At 38.6% G+C, this 18,517-nt stretch overlaps 1 protein-coding gene across 1 annotated transcript in view; it reads left to right on the top strand.

Annotated features, from left to right (window-relative positions):
- DNAI3 (dynein axonemal intermediate chain 3) overlaps window positions 1-18,517 on the top strand; it is a 65,630-nt gene that overhangs the window by 12,242 nt on the left and 34,871 nt on the right. Inside the window, exons 5-12 of the mRNA XM_057747230.1 lie at window positions 564-713; window positions 1,762-1,961; window positions 7,535-7,651; window positions 11,471-11,661; window positions 12,338-12,462; window positions 14,545-14,634; window positions 16,234-16,320; window positions 17,185-17,313. Coding sequence (XP_057603213.1) covers window positions 564-713; window positions 1,762-1,961; window positions 7,535-7,651; window positions 11,471-11,661; window positions 12,338-12,462; window positions 14,545-14,634; window positions 16,234-16,320; window positions 17,185-17,313 — 1,089 coding nt within the window. The remainder of the gene's footprint in view (window positions 1-563; window positions 714-1,761; window positions 1,962-7,534; window positions 7,652-11,470; window positions 11,662-12,337; window positions 12,463-14,544; window positions 14,635-16,233; window positions 16,321-17,184; window positions 17,314-18,517) is intronic.

Genomic DNA, 18,517 nt, shown 5'->3' with positions numbered 1-18,517 from the left:
CATGTTTTTTCTTCTTTCATCTTCTTTCTGTATCCTTGATCTCTTTCTTTTGTGTCCTTTATGCTTCCTTTTGTTTTTGCTTAGTTTCCTTCTCATAATTGAAAAATATGAACCAACAAAGAAAAATAATAAGGAAGAGCTTAATGAATTTATAGAAAAGCAAAGTTTATTGCAAAATATACATCAGTAATTATAACTTAATTTGGTAATATATATTTTTTTGATGAACTTACCTCTTTTATTTAAATTGAAGTATAGTTGATTTACAATGTTGTGTTAGTTTCAGGTGTACAGCAAAGTGATTCAGATATATCTATATCTATCTATCTATCTATATCTATGTATTCTTTTTCAGATTCTTTTCCAGATTCTTTTCCCTTAAACGTTATTACAAAATACTGAGTATATTTCCCTGTGCTATACAGTAGTCCTTGTTGGTTATTTTATATACAGTAGTGTATTAACCCCAAATTCCTAATTTATCCTTCCCCCCCCTTTCCTCTCTGGTAACCATAATTTGTTTTCTGGTAATATATTTTAGAATGTTATTTACTTTATTCCAGCCCCCAGAAGTACCAGAGGAACCAGAAGAATATAAAGAGCATATTCCTGAAGATATATATATTTATAAGCCACCTATCTCTAAACCATGGGCTTCTTTCGGCAGTGAAAAAGAAATTGAGGAAGAATCAGTTAAGGAATCTACAAAACAGGTCAGTGGCTTGAATATGCTCTCCAATCATCCCTTCCCTATACCTGAGCAACACTTTTATGGTTTGTTCTGTTTGCTATGGGTATACGGCTTTTCTTTTGATAGAAGAAAGGTCACTGTCTTAGGTGGGTGTTATGGGTTGAGTTGTGTCTTCCCCCAAAAGATAAGTTGAAGTCCTAACCCCCAGTACCTCAGAATGTGGTTTTATCCAATATGGAGGGGGTCCTTATAAGAAGAAGGTCTTGTGAGGACGTAAAGACACAGGGAGAACACCGTGGAAGATGGAGGCAGAGATGGGAGTGATGAATCTACAAGCCAAGAAACACCAAGGATAGCAGGCTGTCACACCAGAAACTAGGAGAGAGGCAGGAAACAGATGCTCCCTCAGAGCCCTTAGAAGGAACCAACCCTCTAACACCTTATTTCAGACTTCTAGCCTCCACAAACGAGCAAGAATGTATTCCTGTTGTTTTAAGCCACCTAGTCTGTGGTACTTGGTTACAGCAGCCCTAGGAAACTAACACAGTGACGTTCCCAAAGCAGCCCCTGAGAGGAGCAATTACGTGCCAGTGATTTATTATGAAAGTGCCCCAGAAGAGGACAGGGAAAGCAGCAGGACAGAGACATGGTAGAAGCCCTGCCAAGGGTGCACTCTTAGGCAAAATCTGGCAGAGGGAAGGCTTCAGCCTGCATCCCTAGGGGAACTCTGGAGTGTAAATTACACCTCAGAGTTGTCCCAAACAGAAGCAAAAGAGCTGGGCTTACATATGTCTCCCACCAGTCCATCGCTGGTCAAGATGTAAACTGCTAGTCACTTCCTCTTCTCTGTGCCTTCAGGCTAAGTGGTCCTGATAGCCCTGGAGCTTCCTCCACAGAAGAGCAGTAGGTGATGACTGTGGGAACAGAGAGCACAGGGACCTGGAAGGGCGCACAGAAAGTACATAAAGGGATCCAAGAGGATGTGTGCAGAGCGCCAGTGTTGTCGACCACACATGCATTCTTCTCCAGAGACTTGATCATGTTTCCTTTCCTGCTTACATGTGTTGCAGATTACATATATGATTTCTCGAAAACGAAGTGAGTTTGGTGCCCCAGTTAAGTTCAGTGACCAGAATGCTTCCAGTGTAAAAGATGCCTATATTGAATGTACAGCCTACCCAGATAAAAATTTTACCCTTAAGCAACTTGAGAGAGATGTTGGCATGCAAGTAGTCCCCCAAATCAAGGACACAAGTACTCAGACAAGATGGTAAGTATGTGGTGAATTTATATATGTTGTCAAAGGTGATTATGGTAAAATCTAGCAACATCTGTGATTACTGTGAGAGATCCTTATAATAGGAATGAATTGATGGTAATGTCAGATCTCCACAGAGTGATTCAACTCAAGAAAATCTAATTACAATCAACCATGCCTTTTAAAAATCTTACTAGAAAATGAAATACAAGTATATAAGACTGTAGAAATTAGGAAGTGGGAAAATGAGCGATACTTTTAATAATTATAATACTGCTCTCAGAGAAGGGCCCTGGTCATCTCATCTGAAATACTGTCATCGCCTTCTAACTGGTCTGTTCTACCAACTAAGTGATCATTCTTACATATCAAATCAGATTGTGTTATATCACTGCCTAAATCTCTTTCATGTCTCCCCATCACATCCAGAGCCCTTGGGATGACCTATAAGGTCCCCCTTCCTCCATAACGAGGCTCTGTCTGCCTCTCCAGCCCTGTTCCCAAACAAGCCTTCTGTGCTCTAGCTACTTCCAGCTCCCAGAATGCTGGTTCTCCCACCTTTTCCTGCCTTTGCACATGCTGTTCCTCTACCTAAAATGCCCTTCACTTCCTTATCCACCCCTCTTCACCCTTTAAGTTCCAGTTCAGTACCCCCTCCTCTGTGACTTCCTGGAAACTCCAGGTAGAGTTACTCTCTCCTCTGGGTTCCTGCTGGAGTTTGGAGGTATCTTTATTGTAGCTCTGATGACCCGTATTGTATTCATCTGCTTACCTGCCTCTCTGTCTGTCTTAGATTCAGAGTACTTTGAGGATACAAATGATACCATTTCATGCAGCAAGGTCATAATTAAAATTCATCCAGTGGATGATTTGATGTAAAATTGATTGCTGAGAGAATGTTCTGGGGACTTGAGCTAGGCTTTGAATGTTGTATAAATTTGAAGACATATTTAGCTAATCTATGCATATTTTTTAGGATTAAAAAATTTTGTTACTTTGAAATAATTTTAGACCTATGGAAGATAAGCCACAAATGTTGAATATGATTTGGAGACATAGAGAAAGGGAAAACAGCCCAGATATTTTTTAATGACCTGAACAGTTCTAGGGGGTGGGATGAACAGAGTTTGCATGGGACCAAAAGGAGACCAGCCTGGGTCACATGGAGGGAGCACCAGAGGCAGAAGACAAGCAGATTCTGTGTGGCAGGCAAGAAGGAATTTTGGCAAGTTCTGAAGCAAGGGAGAGGCAAGATCAAAACTATTAAAATAAGATGAGCCAGGCAGTATGTATTGGAGTGGGGGCAGGGGGAGCCTGGAGTTGAGGAGATTGGCCAACTAGGTAGGTAAAAAGGCAGTAAACCAAGAAGAAAGGGTGGAAAGGAGACATGTAAATACAAGGTGCTGTAACTCTCATCATTAAAACACAAATACTTTTTTGACCTTTCTGGTTATTAGCTAATTTCTCTCTTTTTTTTAACCACAAGACTCCTCACAGCAGTTTTCCACATTCTCTAGTTCCACCTTCTCTTCTTCCATTCTGTCTTGATCCCACTCTGGTCTTAACAGGGTCACCAAAGACCTGCAGTGGTCTGATTGCCTAATCCAGTTTTCAGACCCCTCTTTGTCCAGTTCTCAGCAGTATTTACCATGGTTGACCATTTCTCCTTCTAGGCTTATGGACAATAGTCAGTGTACCCCTCCTAACTCACTGGCAGCCCCTCCTCAGTCTCTTTTACTGGATTCTCCTCCTTCCAACTTCTAAATATTAAAGGAGCCCAAAGCTAACTCCTTTTGATGTTTTTCTGCAACTACACCTAATCCCTGAGTGAATGTATTCATTCCTGTGGTGTTACCTATTATCTGTTTGCTGATGGCTCCCAAATCTACACCTCTGACCTTAATCTCTCCCCTGAACTCTACACTCATGTATTCATCTGCTTCCTTAAATATCTAATAAGTGTCTCAAAGTTAACATGCTCAACCGCAAACTTTGTATTTTCTATTTTCAAACCTGAAACTCCCTGAATTTTCCTCATATCAGTAAATGCCAATGATCTTCTTGTAATTACTCAGACCCCAAACCTTGAATTTTCTTGGGTCTGTCTTCAAAGTATATCCACTGCTATCACCTTGGATCAAGCCATGATCATCTCTTGCCGGGATTACTGGAATGCACCCTAACTGGGCTTTCTCTATCCATCCTTTCCCTCCTACATTCTCTTCTTCATAGAAGCGCCAGACTAATCCTGTTAAAATGGAAGTAATATCATGTCACTGACAAAAACCCTCCTGTGGCCTCCCATTCTGAAAGAACCTACAAGGCTCCATGTGATCTGAATTCCATTTGCCCCTCTGCCCTCATTTCCCACAATCCCCCTGGCTCATCCATTCCAGCCCCACTGGCTTCCTTGTTCCTTGAATTTGTCAAGCATACTCATACCTGATGTGTTTGTGCTTACAGTTCCTCTACAGAGGCTGCTCTTCCTCATCCTTAGGGTTTATTCCCTCCTTCATTCAGACCTCTGCTTGAGTGAGGCGTTCCCTGACACTCGTGTATAAAAGCAGCAACCTCCTTACTATCTATCTCCTTTATTTTTCTTCATGGTACTATCATCACTTGATGTGTACTTGTCATTGTCTCTCTTCTCTCACCTTCTCTTTACTAAACACTTAGGATTTAAGCTGCATGAAACTCAAACTTTGTCTATTTTGTTTACTTCTGTATCCGCAACTCCTAGGACAGTTCTTGGCATGTACTTTTTAAATGGAGGGGAAAAATGAAAGAAGGAAGGAAAGGAGGAGGAGAGAGATCAAGTTAAGGAAGAATATGCAGAATCACTGACTAGAATTCAATGTTAAAAGAGGAGCCGTGAAATATACAGTGAGAGAGGCTGTGACCAGGAGAATCGGGAGTCCTCAGTGTGGACCATACTACAAAACATGCTTTTCAGATCTCTGTGAACCAAAGAATCAGAAACCATGAAAATGTAATGTTAAAGTTAGAGCATGTACATAGATACCAGGAGTCAGGACAAGACATTGCTCAGAAGCCGGGGGGAAGATGGACAGACAGACCAAACCAAAAGAGATGGAGAGAAAGACAAGGATTGGTCGTCAAGTCTTGCAGAGAATTAGGACATCGAAGATCGTTAAACACCAAGAAGTGAGGGTAAGGCAGGAAGGAGAGAGGTGATTCATCTGTGCAAAAGAAACTTAGATTTGGGGATAAATTTCTTAGTCAAGCCAACTAGAGATTCCTATTTTTCTGCCAGGGTAGACGAAAGTGAAAAAGAATGAGTCAGCCAGGGCAGACTCAGGAGGTAGACTCAGAAAGGGAGAGTGAATTTCTGACAAGGACCCTAACCGCAGGGCTTTAGATTTATTAGGCTCTCAACGAATGTTGACTGATAACGGTGGACAGTTGTTTCTATGTAGACGGAGGGAATAGATGAGAAATAGCGGCAGGTCTTCACCCACAAAGGTGGGGGGAGTGAATCAAAAACAATTCAAATGGCTTAAATCCAAGTGGCTTGAGAGAATGCTGCTACCACTTACAAAGATCAGAAATTAGGTGGAAAAGATGGGATATGTGATTGTGATGGAAGAAGTAAAAAAGCAAAATCAAAGATGAGGTTCAAAGAGTAATGACAATGTATACAGGGTTCTGACCACATACAAGGCATTCTTTCTAAGCATCAATACTTTGCACACGATCAACTCGAGGATGGATGATGCCTTAGAGGACTGGGACGGGGAGGGTGGGGGGGAGTCAAGGGAGGGAGGGAATACGGGGATATGTGTATAAAAACAGATGATTGAACTTGGTGTACCCCCAAAAAATATAATAAATAAAAAAAATACTTTGCACACATCAACTCAATCCTCACAACTGCCCTCTGAGGTAGGCACTATAACCATTTTACAAATAAAGAAACTGAGGCAAAGAGAGGTTAAAAATGAAAGCTCAGTGTTTAGAACATAATTTAAATTTAAATCAATAATGAATAGATTTGCTGAGAAACAACAAAACAAACCACATTTTAAAAAGTAGGAGTGACTCAGTCATGTTACTACTCTGAGGAAACCACCAGGCGCCATATAATTTCTTACTTAATCCTGCCCGGAGGGCACTAGTGTGGGATAGAAACTAAAAGGTGAAGCTAAGATCTGAACGCAAGTCTCTGGTTCCAACACCAACATTCTTTCTCTCCATCACTCTGTCTTCTGTGGTGGATACTGATCTAGGCGGGGGAAAAAAGAGTGAATTGTTCAATTAAATATTAACAAAACTCTCTTTACCACTCTGTTTGATTATTCTCCATTAATATACTTGCCTCTCAGAGACATTTTACTGACATTTGTTTAACAAACACAGATTAAATACAACCTCATTTTTTTGAGCACTTAAAATATGCTAGGCACAGTTTTAAAAGCTTTGCATCTATTAACACATTCAATCCTTACAATGACACCATGAGCTAGGGACTTTAAGAATTTCACTTAAAGATGAAAAACAGGCCTGGGGAAGTTAAATAATTAGCTCAGCGTCACATAGCTAGTAAGTAATAGAGCCAGGCTTCAAAGCCAGGCAGCCTGTCACCAGAGTGCACTCTCTTAAGGACTGTGCTGTATGATCTTTCTACAGCCCCACACCCTAAGATCAAGGAGCTCACCCAGTCTAGTGGGTAAGACTGACAAAGCCCAGAGGTACAATACAACGTGTTATGTTCATGGGTGGAGGTGAACACTGAGAGCAGACTGGATGGAGTAAGCTTTCTCCCAGAGATCGTGCTGCCATTACTGCCAAAATGTAAACTGTTCCTGGTTTTGTATATCTAGAGCAGGGTTTCTCACTCTCAGCTGCAGGATAATTCTCTGCCGTAGGGGGTTGTCTTGTGCACTCTAGGGTGTTTAACAGCATCCACGGGCTCTGTCTACTAGATGCCAGTAGCACTTCCCAGTTGTGATAACCAAAATTGTTTTCAGACATTTCAAAATGTTCCTGGATTGAGAAGGTGGGACAGGACTGCACTGGTTAAAAAACACTCATTTAATGAAATGAAGAGAAAATGATAAACAAATGTGATGAAATGTTAATAATTAATAAATCTGAGTAAAGAGTATATTGGAATGTCTTATACCCTTCTTACAACCTTTCTGTAAGTTTAAAATGATATCTAAATATTTAAAAAAAAAAAAAAATAAGAGCTTGGGGACTTCCTGGTGGTCCAGTGGTTAAGACTTTGCCTTCCAATGCAGAGGGTGCGGGTTTGATCCCTGGTCAGGGAGCTAAGATCCCACATGCCTCTCAGCCAAAAAACCAAAAACATAAAGCAGAAGCAATATTGTAACAAATTTTTTTAAAAAGACTTAAAAAAAAAAAAAGAGCTTGTTGATTATGTCAGAGAGAAATTCACAAATACTGCAACTATCAATTAGGATAAAGAAAAAATTCCATATGTAGGATTTAAATATAAAATAGTATCCTAATATTGTAACAGAGAAAAATCTTTGACCTGCTATAACCTATATTTGCTTGTCTTTGATCTAACCTTTGGTATTCAATTTCTTTTAATATATTAGGATATATCCCAAAAATGCTACTACACAATATTATCCCAGAGAATTTTCAGAAGAAGAAAAAGAGGCACTGGGACAATCAAAGACTTTGACTGAGTTTCTCAACAATGTGTCCACAAGGTAAAATTTGTGTATTAAATTAAAAAAATAAAACATAAAATGTATATGTTTATTTATTATAATAGGTCTTAAAAGACAACTCCATACATGGTATACAGATAGAAAGTATGAAGACAGTTATCAGATACCCATGAGCATGTGACACATTCTACAGATTCTCAAGTCTTTCTTTCCCTCCTAGTGCTAAGCAACATCCTAGACCTTCTAAGCGAGGGCCACAGCAAACAGTGTGAGCCTGGAAGGTGTATACAGTTGAACACATGCAGCTGTTTTCCTAACAGCAAATTAATACTTATTTACCACGGTTTGTTTTATTTAAGTCTTTTTCTTCACTCCTCAGTCCCCTTCTTAGCTTCATTGATTTTTACAGGATTACACAGATGAGGATGTTGTGGATGTTGACGATGATTTTTACCACGATGATAGGAATTTTCAAAATTATCTTTTAAATGAGAATCTGAATTCAGCTCAGATGTAATTTTTTGATATGTCACCCTTATCACTAAATCCTGTTTTGCTGTCACTCTTATTGGCTCTGAAAGAGAGGTGTCTTCAAAATGCCCCCTACACTCATAGTAGGGCCCTCAGCGGACCCTGGGGACTTCTAAACCAGAGAAAGAGTTTGAAGGTCTCATCAAGTTGTTATCAGAGTTCAGGTGAATAGAACCAATGGTGAATGGGTCTGCCAGTTGTACCAATAGGTTGGTTTCCATTTTTTCCCAAAATTAAAGATTTGATGGACAAGTTCATATATAGCCAAAGTTAAGCATTTTTATTTTTTAAGAAAACATTTTAAGATTAAAGGTATTGAAAATTCCAAGAACTCTCAAAAGTTGTTACCTATGCCTAGAGAGAATCCGGTTCAAAAAATCATTAATTATTCAAAGACAACTTATTAACTATTTGCCACTCAACTTACAGCAAGTGTGCTATATTTTTTCCTAAGTAGACAGAAAGAAACCAGAAAACCTGAGGTTTCTTTTCTTCATATCAAAATTAAATTATTAAAATTTTTCCTAAGAATATTAAAAACGAGATCTGTCTATGTACAATCAATTTCAAGGCAATAAATGGTCTATAGCCAATTCTCAATTATCTACATTGTGTATTATCTTTTTTTAAAATATGTATGTATTTATTTATTTGGCTGCGTCGGGTCTTAGTTGCGGCAAGCGGGGTCTTTGTTGTGGCACGCAGGCATGCGGGATCTTTAGTTCCAGCACGCGTGTGGGATCTAGTTCCCTGACCAGGGATTGAACCCAGACCCCCTGCGTTGGGAGCGTGGAGTCTAAGCCACTGGGCCACCAGGGAAGTCCCTGTATTATCTTTAGATGCGGGCTTTTATTCTTCCCTTTCAATTGCCATGCTTATAAAGAGAGAGATAGTGAACAGCTTCATAATTTCCTCCTTGAGATACGGGGAGGAGGAGCCAGAACTGTAAGAAGGAAGAGGAAAATTGGTTCAGGGATTTTAACAGCATTGGCCAAGAATAAATAAGAAACCCACATTTACGTCACAGCCATGCTTACCACTCTAGAACTGTTTAAGATTTACTTAACTTTTTAAGATTGAAATAAGCTTTGTTTTGTTCTGGAAGAGAGCATTTTTAGAAATGAGTTCTTTGCCTCTCATAGAATTTTGTCCAGAAAACGAAGGCAAGCATTATTTGCAAAAGAAAAAAATGATCTAAGAGGAGAGAGAGAAACTTCAAGGGGATTCTCAAGGCAACTAAGAAACATTCGTTTGGGGGTTAAAAAAAAAACCAAAAAACAGATACCCATGGGCTTTCACTCAGACAACAAGCTTTGCCAGCCTCCAACACATTACTGTGAGGAACCACGTGGTAGAGTACAGGGAAATCAAGACACAGGAAACCAAAGAAAAGGTGCTGTCTTCACTTCTCCCTTGTGAATTACTTTCCCGTTCAGGCTGAAACAGAAAGAAATGACTTTGAAAGTGCTAACAAATGCTTCTACTTGAAACTGGGCTTAGGGACTTCCCTGGTGGTGCAGTGGTTAAGAATCCACCTGCCAACGCAGGGGACAAGGGTTCGAGCGCTGGTCCAGGAAGATCCCACATGCCGCAGAGCAACTAAGCCCATCCCACTCAGCAACTACTGAGCCTGAGCTCTAGAGCCCATGTGCCACAACTACTGTAAGCCCTCGAGCCTAGAGCCTGTGCTCTGCAATGAGAGAAGCCACCATGATGAGAAGCCTGAGCACCACAACAAAGAGTAGCTCCTGCTCGCTGCAACTAGAGAAAGCCCACACACGGCAACAAAGACCCAATGTAGCCAATAAATCAATACATAAATTTATTTATTTAAAAAAAAATAGAAAGGAAGTGGTGTTAAACCTTGAAGCTCCGTGTGTGAACCTACCTTACACAGAGTTATTCAAACTTTAATGTGCATATGAACCACCTGGGCATCTTGTTAATATTCGCGTTCTGACTCAGTAGGTCTGGGGTACAGCTTGTCACTTTGTATTTCTAACAGCTCCAGGTGGTGCTGGTGCTGCTGGTCCTAGGAAATGCATCTGGTTCGAAAGATGAAGTACAAGAAAAATTTAGCCCAAAGAGGATTCAATTATGCAGTGAATGGTAGTGTAATGATTAATGACAGAGGTATTAAATGGTACCCTTGTTTAATATGTCAAGAATACCTATTATGATACTACTTATATTTAGTTATCTAAAGAAAGGTTTTTTTTCTTGTTTTAGGAAATTCATAATTGAAAACCGCTTTCAACTTATTACATTTATTTAAAAACCAAGTTATTTGGGCTTTCAGTCATTAGGGTAAAACCTTGGGTGGCATTCTAATTTTGGGAAAACTCCTAGAGGCCTTGGGAGTGGGCTGAGCTTTCAAGCCTAAACCTATAAAGGGATAATAAACGTTATAGTAACTTATAAAACAGGAACTTGTCAAGCTGAGTTCCCTAGACTAAGAAGAGAACCCAGATTGTTTTTTGAAGGAGCAATGTGAGTATTTTTAGCAGGATAAGTCTTCATTTTAGGGACTGTCTCATGCATTGTGGGAGGTGTCGTAATAGAATGAAACACATTAGCACCTCTTAGGCAGCGTGACAGCTAAAACCACCGCCGCTACCACTACCCCCCGGCGCCCCCCACCCCACACTTCTAAATTCCACATCTCCCCTTGAGGATCTCTTATGTGTTGTTTTGAATTATATATATTATAATTATTATATGTGTTAATATAATAATTATATATAAAAATACAGTCATTAGTACACATGATCATTTGGTACTGAATATGGCTAAGAAAATTGCCTTTTCTATCAGTTTGGAGTTTTCAAAAAGCAAATGAGATCAAATTCAAAGTAGAAGTTTACTGAGTTTACTGTGGAAAATAAAGAGAGAGGAAGCAGGATTGATCAGGGAGAGCTTCAGACAAAGTCTCAGCCACCCCAACAGGGAGTTGCAGAGGAAGACGACCTGTTGGAGGAGTCCTGCCAGGGGCGGAACTGGCAGGCCCTGGTTCCCGCATCTGCCATGCTGAGTCATTGACCTGGAGAAAACATGACCTCGGCTGGGAAACTGAGGCAGATTGTGATGGTGCTAGAAGCTGTCTAGCTAACAGCATCCTGGCACTAGAAGAAGCTCTGAGTAGCACACTGTCATGAGTTTTTTTTCTCTTAAGTCATTTATGTCACATGGGGTTAATCATTAGTTACCAAATACAACTGAGAATATTTTTTCTTCCAGTATAAATAAAGCAGGAGGAGCAGCTGAAAGATGTATCATTGAGTACCGAAATCCAACATCTTAATTCCTTTTTTTTCTTTTACAAAACAGTGTTGAAATAGCCCTGCAGCAAAATGAAATCATGAACACATTTATTAATGACTGGAAAAGCCTGGCAGAAGAAGAAGGCACCTTTGGAGACAAGACTGATACCCACCTGAAAGAGTACCAGTCCTTTACTGACCTTCATAACCTAACAGAGAAGATGATCACCTGTGTCTCCTGGCATCCGATCATCTATGGTGAGGCAGTGCATGCACCTGCCAAGCACCTTCTCTCCATCACATGTCCTCCCAGCTACCCTGTGGGACCACATTGTGGTCTCTACTTTATAACGAGAGGACCAGAGCCCTCAGGAAAGTGACTGGCTCAGGTCACCCAGCAGGTGCAACACTAAATCTGGATTTGACTGGGGCCTGTTGGACTCCCAAGGCTGACCTCATTCCCCCTGACACTCTGCCTCCCTGATTACTGGGCAGATAGGAGACACACCTCCTTTAGAGAGCTCAGCAGCCAGTGTGTGAGGGTGGAGCCATGGACAGAGCCATCCTTGCCCTCTTTCTTCTTCCTTCCCTGCCCAACATTGGCCCTCTCCTCAAAACAAACAAGCAAAACAAAACAAAACAACCCACTTTTTTTCTTACTAAGTCTTCAAAGTTCACTGCTTATCTTATACCAACAGTACATCTCAATTTGGTCCAGCCACAGTTCAAGTGCTAGATAAGCGACACGCAGCTACTGGCAACCAACATATTAGACAGTAGAGCTCCAAGAATACTCTCGGTCTCCTGTAGAATATTTTTACACAAATTTCATCAAAATGGAAATGAACAGTGACTATGTAGAAAAACAAAACCTAAAAACACTTCTCCATGCACAGTTGCTGTAAATTTTAATTTCCAGTCGTGTTTTGAACAGGGCTAATAGCTGTGTCGGTGGCTGTACGACTCTCCTTTGAAGACAGAGTCCACTTTTCTGGTAAATTATTGCTGCAACCATCACTGATTCTTTTCTGGAGTTTCTCCGATCCCATACATCCTCAGGTAATGAAAGAGAGTCATCCATGTGTTCTAAAATTTTTAAATACTACTTTCATGTATCTTTAGCAGTTTTAATTGCAAAATACTTTACAGTCACTTAATGTAAACCCCTATAAAGCTAGGCTTTCTTCAATTCAGAATTTGTCTTCATTTCATTTGGGCAAAATTCAAGTTTACACTTAGTTTATTGAAAAGGTATATTGAACAAATCAACATGTTATTTAAAGAAAAACATTGTAAGAGGAATGTTCAGTTGATTTTAAAGAGCAAACTCTTTTATGGGCTTTATTTAAATACTAATCGTTCAAATGCAAAGAAATTTTAGTTTCACATGAATTTCCTTAATTCCAAGGATCACCAGTAAGAGATGATAATGAGTAAAGGTGACTGTGTGGGAGACAATGGGGAATGGTGGGGTCTGTGCCCTAGAGAGTACACAGCCCATCTGTGGGGACAGCTCCTCTTCAGTTCTCATTGCCAGGTGGTCCCACTTGTCAAGAGAATCCAGTAATTTTGTGTGAGATCTGCCAAGTTTTAAATAGTTCAACTGAAACCAAACCAAAACACACAGCAATCCAAATAAAATAAGGCTGAAGGCTGGGTTTGCCCCTGCAGTGTTTAATTTCCAATATCTGCTCAAGATGAGTTCTGCTTAGGGGGAGGTTGCTTTATAGTGTTAGATTAAGTTTTTTCAGTGTACGTAAATATAATGATATTTCATTTCTATAAAGAATTATATACCTGAGATTTTCCCTAATAAACCCTAGTCTCCCCCTTATTCCTTCTTCTCTAATTCATCTGCATTAAGGCAGTTTTACTGTTGTAGAGTCTAGATGCTTTCATTATTATAGATACAGAGATCGAAATGACAGATCTGTCATTCTTCCTTGTCAGCCTATTTACCACAAGAATGGTGCCATTCTGTCACCGGGGTTTTCTATCATTTGCCAGTAGTGTAGAACTACTCTCCACTCCATGCCATGGGAGTGTGGCTGAACCTCCAGGCAAATAGGAAGGGGAAAGAAAGATTCTCCTTTCCTCTGTTTTTTAAAATAGAAATGTTATTTATTTTAGTTTCTTAAGGAAATCAGTAATCAGTTTATTAAGATAGACATTCCTATATAAAATGTATAGTTTCATTAAATATAATGTTAATTATATTCTATTTATTTTTATTAAAATTTTTTAACCTTTCCTCTATTTTGAAGAATATCTTTAAAAAGACACGCAAATAATTTCTTCAAGATGTAATGCAAATGATTAGTTTTGTCTTTGTTCTAATCAAAACTATAGGAAAGTATTAGAAGACTTCATTTTCAAAAGAAGAGGTTTCTCTAGAATCCACAGAGTACCAAATAAACCAAGATAATTCACCTCAATTCCAATTGGAAATCTTTAGCTCAGTAGTGGCAAACCAATGGCCTCTGGGGCCTGAATTTTTGGCTGTTATGTTTAAAGAAGAACGGTAACCATGCAAGTGTTTAGCTTGGTGGTAACACAGTAGCTCAGGTGCTAACTATGGTTAGTATATCTATTTCCTCACACTGGTGTTTTCCTTTCAGGGCTTCCTCCCTCCCCTCCAGGCACTTGATTTTGTTTACCTTATGGGTTCTTTATTGTTTTAAAATTTGAAATATTATCTCTGGCAACGCCACCGTCTTCTCTTATTCAACACATTTTATTTTTGAGTGTGAGCTCCATGCCAGTCTAGGTATATACAGCAGGGAAAAAATCATACAGATATCCTGGCCTCCCAGAGCTTGCTCTCCACATTTTTCAGAAACACTGATTTCACAGTATTTATAAAAAATGATAACATGCCCCAACAATGACCCACAGAGGGGAGGCGAGGAGAGATTGGGTCCCCTTGAGAACCTACCTGCTCTCATATGCATGATCGATGTCTAGAATAAAATTCAGCAAAAGCATCTTCCAATCCAGAGGTAGAATTCTGGGAAAGGAATCCATGTGCATGTTTCTTATAAATAGCTCTAAATTTAGACTTTTGACTTTATTAATATTATTTCTAGCCATGATCTTCATAGATTTTCTCATTCTCTCTTGAATTTGGGGGATTTACCTTAGTTAATGCTAGAGAGTCCAGATGACATCTTCTGCTTCCAGTTCTGTCCAAGTGACCCTAATATCATTGCCGGAGGCTGCATAAATGGGCAGGTACGTATGGCTTGTTTTTTTCAGCTCTTTATTAATTTAGACAGCATTCTGTAATACATTTTGACTGGTGGTTTTTTTTAACTTAAGGGTTGAATTCAGCAGAGGGGAGGCAAGTCAATTGTATGCCAATTATCATGCCAGGAACTGGGGTATAACGATGTGTTAGACATGGTATCTGGGCTCAAGATGTGCACAGGGTAACCCAGTTATGATAACTGGAAGAAAGCCGGGTCAGATCTATTTGTGTTGCTGGGATAGAACCACGTGTTGTGCAAGAGTCCAGGGAAGAACAAAAACCTTAAGCATAATACCTCTTGGTCAAGAGGCCTCTTCTGAAATTTCCTTAGTGGTTGGAATTAGGGAATGATCCAGAATTTTAACAGAATTCTCTGGGAAACATACCTGTATCACTGAATTTATGTGTGTATGATATGATACCCTATTTGCTTTTTTCTTTTTTCTCTTTTAAGTTATCTAATTTATATAAAATTTAGATTCTATCTTCCAATTGCCTGTTTCGCCAACTGAGCAAAACAGAAATCTTATAGCTATTTTATGATCAAAGTTTAAATTCATTGTGATACAGTGAGTTTGACCATTACAAGGGTATACTGATCTTTTATCGTGTGGCTAGGAAAACTTTCTTGTAGTTGAAATATAAATGTCTGCATCATCCATGCCCCCTTATCCAGAACCAAAACGTCTAAGAAAACTAATTTTCTTCCTTGCTTTTATTCAACAATAACTGGTAATCTAATGAGGACCCAGAGCACATCCTCCAAGCCCTGCAAATACTGCCCTTTTAACTCACTGAGAAGGTGACACAACTTTGTTTTAGAATATTTTAGAAAAGCAAATGATGAAAATAAAATTGTTCACAATTCTGTAATCCTGACATTTTGTTTACATTTTAGTGTAGTGAAATGACTTTTGGTCATTGAAAATTATTCTAATTTAGTGTTGCATATTCTGCTTTGTTCTGATTTTTCAAAAAATGACCATCCATGTATATGCAAATTCGCAGTTGGCCATAATATTCAATTAAATAGAAATCATTTCCTAGCCTTTTGGACAATTTTGGGTGTTTGTACTTAATTCTGGAGAACAGACTCTTTTCTCCTGGGTCTAAAGCTGCTGTCGCCACATTTCCCAAAACAGAAGAAGGACTCTTCCCAAAGCAGAGAGAATTGCATTATGTCTATCTTGGGTTTTAAAAACAATTAGCATTTATTAACACAAGCACAAAAATCAAAGTGCTAAAAATTCTTTTAAAGAGAAGACATTATTAAGAAGGAGGGGGAAAATCCTGGATAACAGAATGGAGAAATAGGAACAAATTAAGAGCAACAAAATTAATAAATGTAAGTATATCTCAAAATAAATAAAAAATATATAAAGCCAAGAACAAAAAAGAGAAGAAAAGGTTTTTTATATACGCTTTAAAAGTTGCTGACTTAAGATGTAGGCTAAATTTGATTATCCTCCCAAGGTGGTTAATTTATCAGAGTGCATACAATGCCAGTACGTTTTTTTAAACGTTCAAGATGCAGTTTGCTAGTTCCTGAAAGTGTGTTGTAATAACATTTTTTTCTGTTTTAGATTGTCATGTGGGATATTACCGCACATGCAGATCGAATAGAAAACATCAAGGCAGGTGGTGGTAGAAGTAAAAAAGTCACACTCAAGGTTAGCTTTTTATAACTTTTCACTTGCAAGTTTTTTCCATTCAGGAGTTTATCAAAAAGTACACAACAGGGTTTCCAAGCTAAACAAAGACTCACTAGGAAAAAAAAAAAAGTGTTATTTCCTGTGTCTTCACATCTGCTGTGGATGTGTTTTGAATCAGTTTTTGTAGGCCCTTGATTAAAAACACCACAAAACAGATTGTACCATCTTTCCTAGGAGTTCTTTTTTGTGGTTGTTAAATGAAATGAAGGGCCTGCCTAAGGTGATGTAGTAGAAAGAGCACTGAATAGAAAGCCCTTGTATGCAAGCTCTAGATCACAGTCCTGTGAGTCTGAATTTGTCCCCACATGCCCTCAGCAAGCATCAATTTTCTCATGTATAAAACAAAGGGGTTACAATCCTTCAGGGTAATGATATGCTATGATTTGTGAAACTGTGGTTTCTGCCAAGAGGTCTGGAAGGAGATTCCTCAGCTCGCAACTCAGTACTTACCCACCATTTGCTCATCTCCACCCCTAGTCCATCAACCTGAGCATCGCGGGTCTCTGACCAAGAAACCGTGGGATGTGGTCTTCTGTGCACTCAGAGAAATACTCCTTCAAAAATGGGGTCTCATTGGTTCTTTAGGGAATGGGTCAATCATTCTTGTTAAAAGTTTAGAGAGAAAATCTTTTAGACTAAACTGTAGTGGAAAGAAGATAATCTTATTACCTAACTATATGATACATAGAAACACTAATTTATGCTTTTCCTTGAACTGGTATTTCTCCAAATTATTGATTTTAATTGGAATGGTAAGTAAAGTATGAGTTGCTTCATCAACTCTCTGAAATCAGCACATTACTTTCTTGTAACATTTTACAGCCTATGTTTCTCCTTGAACCAGAGAGTAATAAAGAAGCAATGTATATCAGACACTGTGCAGTCTCCTCAATAGAAAGTGGACATAGGAAAGTAATTACAGATATACATTGGCTGCCTGACATGTTCGAGGTGAGTCTTGTTGGCTTCATACTTTTCTCCTGCTGGCTTGTAAGTTTTTGCAAAATTTTATTCAAAAGAATGTTTCAAGTCAACAATTCATTTGCATGTAAATTGTGAAATAACTAGGAACTAGACATCACACAGTTGTGTCACTATTGATAGACCAAGATCTGACTTGGGGATGAGAATAAGGCCAATGTTTCAAGTTCAACGGTTTATAAACCACTAAAAAAATGTAGATGGTGTTAACATTGATATAATACAATGAGAAAATGGAGGTTGGAGAAAATGAAGGTTGGAAAAATAGAGTGCAAATATTTTATACCTTTAGCCTTTGCAGATTTAAAATTTATGGTTTCAGCTATTTAGAACAGACAACTCTGAAGCTCTGTGATATTTAGTAATGTGTCATTTTGCAAGGCAGTCTTGAGTGTGTCATGAGGCTGGTAGGTGAAAACTATTTGTGAAGTGAGTGAGCCCGGCTGATTGCTCAGCGTCTGCCCTGCAGTTTGGCTTTGTGGTTCTGTACTTGACCCACAAAGCCTGGTGTTTGTGAATTTGAAAAGTGGTAAGCTTCCCAAATGTTTCCCTCAAGGAAGGTAAGGGTCTACTACGTACTTTGAAAAAATTAAAGGTGAGAATATCAAAGAATATTCTGAAAATCTGGAGTTATGAAGGGTGATTAGCCCTTCAAGGTATTCAAATGGATTATGCAAAAGCACAATTACTTTTCAAAGTTATAATGGACCAAAATAAATACAACAAATCAGAATAGAATATCGTATTTCTGGATTCTGTAGTTTTCTAAGCTAATTAATATTGAAAAAACTCAAAACATACACACGTAAATTTTTAAATTAAAAAATAAAAAGTAAGTAGCAAAATGAAAATATTTGCCACAAATATGATAAACACAAATTTTCCAGTAAATAAGCTAAAGAAATATATTAAAAAACGATTAGTAGATAAACAGGAAAATCATTCAGACTTTCTAATACTAAAGAAATTAATAATAAAGGAACAATAATGTACTATTTTGGACTTATTTAATTTTTTTCTTTTTCATGGGACCTATTTAATTTTTAAATGAAACTTTCAAGTAATTTCCCATGTCAGAAAGGATGAAATGGTGAAATCAATAAACTCTAACATTGCTGGTTCAAACATAAAAGTTTTAGAATACAGTTAGTCAATGTGTTTCAAAATCATCCAG

The sequence above is a fragment of the Hippopotamus amphibius genome, chromosome 1 (genome assembly GCF_030028045.1).
Source record: "Hippopotamus amphibius kiboko isolate mHipAmp2 chromosome 1, mHipAmp2.hap2, whole genome shotgun sequence".
Lineage (NCBI taxonomy): Eukaryota > Metazoa > Chordata > Mammalia > Artiodactyla > Hippopotamidae > Hippopotamus > Hippopotamus amphibius.
Note: the sequence above shows the minus strand (reverse complement) of the source record. Positions and strands in the feature narration are given on the sequence as shown.